Source organism: Monocercomonoides exilis (genome assembly GCF_001643675.1).
Source record: "Monocercomonoides exilis strain PA203 chromosome Unknown scaffold55-566112, whole genome shotgun sequence".
Classification (NCBI taxonomy): Eukaryota; Preaxostyla; order Oxymonadida; family Polymastigidae; genus Monocercomonoides; species Monocercomonoides exilis.
The window spans coordinates 527,959-534,536 of record NW_027150600.1 but is presented as its reverse complement, the minus strand read 5'-3'; the positions used below and the strand labels follow the sequence as shown (position 1 = coordinate 534,536).

At 37.9% G+C, this 6,578-nt stretch overlaps 2 protein-coding genes across 2 annotated transcripts; both read left to right on the top strand.

Annotated features, from left to right (window-relative positions):
• Positions 1 to 897: 897 nt before the first annotated feature.
• On the top strand, positions 898 to 2,985 carry MONOS_13709 (uncharacterized protein; the record flags this gene model as incomplete). Its single annotated transcript, XM_067866436.1, has 5 exons — positions 898 to 1,039; positions 1,819 to 2,075; positions 2,140 to 2,285; positions 2,586 to 2,770; positions 2,834 to 2,985. 5 exons carry the CDS (start codon positions 898 to 900, stop codon positions 2,983 to 2,985), a joined length of 882 nt encoding a protein of 293 aa, XP_067720293.1.
• Positions 2,986 to 5,913: 2,928 nt separating this feature from the next.
• MONOS_18244 (uncharacterized protein) lies at positions 5,914 to 6,327 on the top strand (the record flags this gene model as incomplete). Its single annotated transcript, XM_067871245.1, has 1 exon — positions 5,914 to 6,327. One exon carries the CDS (start codon positions 5,914 to 5,916, stop codon positions 6,325 to 6,327), a length of 414 nt encoding a protein of 137 aa, XP_067720292.1.
• Between the last annotated feature and the right edge of the window lie 251 nt (positions 6,328 to 6,578).

The following is a 6,578-nucleotide window of genomic DNA, read 5'->3' as shown; positions in this document are numbered from 1 at the left end:
TAATTTCATTCATTCTTCTTCCTCAAACACATCTTCCTCTTATTCTTCCTCTTTTTCTTCTTCTTCTTCATTTGATTCTTTTCATACTCATTTCTTTCTCTTCCTCCTCCTCCTCCTCCTTCTTCTTCAAATAATTCAAAAATAAAAAAATCACCAAAAATAAATTCCCCCGTTCGGGGACGTTCAATATTTTCCGGAGATAATTCCGCAACTCAGTTGAAAACAGACATGTCAAATCAAAATGACATGAAACATGTCAAATTGACAAAAGAAGAAGGAGGAGAAGAAAAAGAAGAAGTTCAAACAAAGAAATCAAATGTCAATACAAAGTAGGAGACGAAAAGAAAGATGGAAAAAAAGCTGTGTGATATGTTGAAATTATGAAAAGAAGAAGATGATAAAGAAGAAGAATGTGAAGAAGAAGGGAGAGAAGAAGAAGAAGAAGATAAAGATGATGTGTAAACTAATGAAATGGTTGCAAAAGGATGAGAAGAATATAAATTCGAATAAGAAGAAGAAGAATTTGAAGAAGGAGAAAGAGAAGAAGAAGAAGAAGAAGAGGAGGAGGAGGAGGAGGAAGAAGAAGAAGAGGAAGAATGAGAAGTGAAAGAATAAGTTAAATTAGAAGAAGAAGAAGAAGAATTAAATGGAGAAGAAGAGAAAGGAGAAGAATGTGAAAATGAGGAGGTACCAAAAGAGGAAGAAGAAGAAGGAGTAAAATATAAAGGAAAAACATGAGAAGGCGAAGCAGGTGGTGGAGAAGAAGTTTGTGAAGTTCGTCATGCTGCTGCAGAAGATCCGATACGAAGAGCGGATATCGAAGCCTGCGAGTGAACTGACGGAGCAGCTGCAGGAGAAGGACAAGATCAAAGGATGAATTAGAGGAAGATTCTGCAGATGAGTGAGAAGAACATTGCAGAGGTGAAGAAAGTTAAGGATCTGCATGAGCAGCTGGTGGCCATGAAGGAGAAGGCAGAGCTGATTGATGTGGGGACTGAGAACGTTAAGAAGCAACAGAAGCAGCAGAGTGGAGTGGTGAGTGTGGATGACAAGCGGAAACTGATGAATTAATTATTACGCTTGCTACGCCTTCTTCATTGGCCTCAGCGGAAAGAGGGATGATTCCGTTTTCTTCTTTGTTGATTCTGCCTTATGAGCTGTGTTAAAAGAATCATGTGAAGCTTGAAGCAATCGTCAAAAATTGCCGCGTTGCTAAGATATAACCAAACGTGTGTGTGAAGGTGGCTGAAGTGAAAGTTGGGAGTAGGATGAGTGTTGTTGGAAGAAGACAACGGTGGGTGGAAAGAGTTTCGGCTGAGGTGGAAGTGAGGGAGCGAGATCTGGGATCAACGAAAGATACGAAAAGAATGGTGCTGTCGAAAGTGCAGGAAAAGACGATACACATGCAGAATGCGCTGTTCAATAGAAGTGGGAGCAGAAGAAAATGAAGGCGAAACATGAAGAGGCAGAAGAGCAGCTGACTGAAAAGGCGAAGAAGCTGAAAGAGAAGATGCTGCGGGGGTAGATTGGTGGGGTCAGAAAAGGAGGAGCACAGGAGAAATGGGAAAGTGAGAGGGATGGGGCGAGGATGAAAAGGAGGAGGAATAGAAGCGGAGGCTGAGAATGAGAGGAAGCGGAGGAGCGTGAAAAGGCAGAAGAAAGAGATAAGAGGAGTTGTATGGTATTTGACTGTTGCTGCACAATGATCCCAAGAGAGAGCGGGAGGACCGTGTGCCTGTGACAGTAGAAGGGGCAGGGGTGGGTGAGCGACTGCAGCCAGCGTCTGAATATGCTTCTTGAGCAGACAACAGACAACAGACAGCAGAGACAAGGAAGAGTCGGAGTGGCTTGTGTGTTCGTCAGGTGGATCTGAGTCAGGCTCATCTTTTGATGATGCTGCGTCTTCACCGGTTGTGTTTAAGGTGATGGAATCGCTGATAAGAACGGTCTCTGAGTCGCAGGGGCAGGCAGCTTACGAAACGGTGCGTATGTTTCGGATGCCGCCCACGCGACGGTCGTCTATGCCGGTGGAGTGGATGCTGATCCTGCTGAAGACGGGGCTGAAGCTGTCTCTGGTGTGAACGCTGTCGACGAATTTGGAGATGTGAGTTGACAATATCACAGCAGAACTGGGCGTAGGCAGTGTCGGGTGGGCAGGGGTTTGGGGACTTTGTGTGCATGTGGCTGGAGTTGAAGCACGCGGTGCAGAAGAAGAGCGAGGCGGCGCGGTGGGTGATGGTGTACGGAGTGGAGCTGTTTCGGAAGGACTTTGCAGATGTGCGGCTGTTTGGAAGTGTGTGCCAGGGAAGTTCAATAAAGACAAGCTATAGTTCTTCTTGTTTTTCAACACGGTGCTTGAAGGGGCGTCTGAGAAGAAGATATAGATGTTTTTTGGGAAGTTTGAGGGGCTGCAGCCGGAGAAGGGAGAGATCGATGCGTATGTGTTTCTGGAGATTCTGCTGAATAATTACTGGGCATAAAAAAAAGATGAATAAAGAAGGCGATAATGGCGCTGTACGATGCCATATGTTCTAGCGAGACCTTGATTTCTTCGTCTTCGTATTTGTCTTCGTCTACAATATCAGGTGCATCACAAATTCAGAGATGGAATCTCTTTTGTGTGTGCCCCCCGCAGACGCCACAGGCGCTGTCGTTGCGGATCTTCCGGGGTGCGTACATACTATCTGGTTGTTGTCTGCAGTTGCTTGCGTAGGTGCTGGAGGCGTTTTAGAGCAAAGACTTCTTCATACTGTGCCTCATGCATCCAGATGTGTGTGATGCTGCTTTTCGATGAGAGCCTCTTTCACAATCGGAGAACAGCGAAATTGTGAAGACTGCGAGCCGGCATCTAAAGCTGCTGAAGATAGTGCTAGACGGCCGAGTGTGATTGATTTCAGTGGAGTCTATGCAGTTGACGGTGGTGAAGAAAGAAGTGCAGAGGGTGATGTTCAGGATGGTGGGGCTACAGCTGGGAAAGAACAATGAAAAAGTGACGATCTGCTTTGGGCAGCTGCTGTGAGACTAACAGTGAGTGGTTTTGTTTCAAGACTCAAAAGCATGGCACAAGAAGGGAGGAGGAGTGAATGCCTTGTCATGCTTCATTATTATCTTCTTCTTTAACTTATTCATTACAGCACGAGAAGTCTCCGAGTTAGAAAGCGATGGCAACAACACAAGCTGCTGTTCTTTGAGTATGCAGTGGATGTTATCGACACTCAGATTTTCCAGATGACATTTTCATCATTGACGTTTTCTTTTAATTCCTTTCTTCATCTTCTTCATCTTCTTCATCTTCTTCATCTTCTTCATTTTCTTCATCATCTTTCTTTTGTTTCTCGTTGCATTCATTTCCTTTCAAAAACCTTTTGAAAAAAACAAATATGTTGTTAACACTGAGAATACAACATTTATCTTTTTTCATATTTCTGAACAAAGAGTGCGAAAAGAAGTTGAAGAAGTTGAAAAATGCGAAGGTTAAAAAGAGGGAGGGGGAGAAGCAAAAATAGAAGAGGCTCCTTTTGTATTCATTTAGCAGTTGTTGAATGGGGAGATTTCAATAGAAATTGTTCCCGAAGTTGAGCCGCCAATCTGAATGATGCAACCTTCAGACAATTTCACTCCATCTGCAGATATTCCATTGAATACAACTTCTTTGCAGTCAGTAATATTAAACACATTTGCCATTGATTCAATGTGTTTAAACTTCATATTTATGATATTAATCTCATCTCCATTTAACAGAAAAGAAGGCTTCTGGAATGAAAGGAGAGACACCGAGCAGTTATCAACATGAAGAATTCATTTTTCAATGTTTTACAATGTTGAATTCAGAACAACAGCTTCAATGTTTTCTGATTGGCCAACAGATGAAAAATCAACAAATGAAAGAGAAAGCTGGCCACTTGCTTCATGAATAATTGAACTTCCAGAATATGAAAAGAATTGCTAAAAGTTGAATTTCAATCTCTCAATCTGAACATATCCTAAAGTTGCGATAAAACTTTTCGCATCAGTAACTGTTGAGTTCAGATGCACAAATAAAGCTGATTGAGATTGCAATGAACGAATAATTTCATTTATTGCTTCTTATTTACCTTTCATGTCTGTTTCCTTATACGAACAGCTGAGAATAAGATAAACGAATTATATGAAATACTTCTTGATTCAATTATTGACAATGCAAAATGAATTCACCACATCGCTTGCTATCTGTTGCGTTTTCATTCGTAGAATACATAATTATCTTCTCTCTGTGGTATTTCACAACATTCATCTGAAGAATCTCTTCTCCTCAAATATGTCTGTTTAACTGCCCAAAATTGAAAAGTTTTTTCGAAAGGTGATGTGAATTCGATGCAAACTTGTAAATCTTTAAAAAAATTTAAAAGATAGACTGCATATTCACAGAGAACGGGGTAGATTTGATCAGACCCAGTATTTTTTTATTTTTAGGGTTAAAATTCCAAAATAATCACTGTATTTAAAGATTGGTTTAGGTTTTAGGGTTAGCGTAACAGATATTGGGCTTAGGGTTATGTCCCCAATTTTCTTTTAAGGGTTAGCACTCAAAAAAACTTGATATTTTTTGGATTTTTTGGGTTAGGGTTAAGCCATGTTTAAGATGAGTCATAAGAAAGTAAGGTTGGGCTTTGGATCGAGTGGCGCAAGCGTTTGCCACCTCGACCATTGATTTTCAGTTGGTCAAAGGTCGGGAATTCGAAACCTTCCAAAGCTCTTTTTTTCTGTGTTTTTTTTTTTGTTTTTTTCATTGAAATATTTTTGCCTCGTTCTCTGTGAATATACTAGATAGACACATTCTGCACAATGAAAAATTTAATTCAAATAAAATATTGATTCATCAACAAATCTCAATTCGTTTATGAAAAGCAATCGAAACAAACTTCGATGACTTCATGAATTAACAATTAAAAAATTATCCAATCGAATAAAACCTTTTCATATTCCAAAACTGAAATTTTTATTTTTATCAAATTTATGGATATATGGGACAAAATATATGATTTCAGGCATTTTCATTAAAAAATTATTGTTCGAGATTTTAAATTGAAAATTTACAAAAAAATATTGAGATGTAAGAATACAAATAAAAAATATTTTCATCTTCATTTCAGCATAAGCATTTGCTTTTGAAATGGTTTTCATTAAATTTATCAATAAAAAACGAAATCTCTATTTAATGACTAACAACCTTTGAAAAATCAACACCCCGAAAAAAGTTATGTTTTTAAAAATAATCACTCATTTTGTTTCTAAATTGTTTTTTTTTTTTTTTTCTTTTATATATATGGCATAATCTTTTTGAAAAATCAGAGATCTTCCCGTTATTATTTTTTATGAAATAAATAATAATATATCCAAAAACGATTATGCACCAGTTTGATATTCAACATAAGCAAAGTACATTTCTCATTTTTTGCTTTTTTTCCCAAACCAAAATAGCTTTATTCATTTTTAAAATTAAAGGGATATTGATTTTTAATTAACAATTCATATTTTTAATGATACGAGACGGATTCGTTATTTTCATTGTGTGTTTTCCAAACAATTTTTCACAACACTTTTATTGGTGATTAATGCTATTCATTATTCGTTAATAATGAACAACAATTTGAATAATCATTTTCTTGATTGAAAATGGAGTGTGAATCAAAAACAAGTTATTATTTGCGTTGAAATTGTATTTATCATGTATGTTCTATTATATGTCATTATTCTTTTAGTTGTTTTTTTTTTCAAAACAATCATTTTTGAACAAATGGCTAAAACGAATTAGAAATTCTTTTGGTGTGAAACATTAGCTTTTGAAAAGATGCAGAAAGCATTTGACAACAGGTGATTGTATCTTTGGACCAAATAGATACACAGCTTAAAAAACTTATTGCAAGATATGAGATGAAGGATTATACAGTGTGCAGTTTGAGAGAAAGAGAACAAACAGCTGCTCAGATCCTGTTCTGGGTGGCTAATCTTGCGCTTCATTCATTTGATGAGATGGAAAACCCACTTCAGTCATTGGCCAATCTGAGTCCAGACATTGCGCTATTCTCAGAACATATGGTGATCTGCATTGCGATGCACTCAGATTGTTCTTCTGATGATGATTCAGATTCGTCCTCCATCTCATCATCAACTGTTGTGACTTCAACCAGTAATGATGATGGCGTCTCTCTTCCCTCATCAGCATTTGAGGATGAAGATAGTTTCAAAAAAGAGTGCCTGAGATGGAAGGCACCCGAGCTGCTGATGAATAAGAAGATGGGAGCAACCAAGGAGTCAGTCGCATTCTCAACAGGGATGATACTTTGAGAGAGGGCTTAAAAGTGAATAAAATGTTGATAATATATATTCCTTGAGAAATATTATTGTTGTCAATTCATTTTCAGTGTTTTCTTCTAATTTTTGAAAAGTTGCTTAATTTGTTGTTTGTTTTGTTTAACCAAGGGCTCCAAAAAAAAGAAAGATTAGAAAAGAAAAATTTTAAAGTTTTTTGAGTTGAACTTCACTTCGTTTCTCTTTGTTGTCCGTATCAAATACCAAATTTTATTGTGTAGCTATGA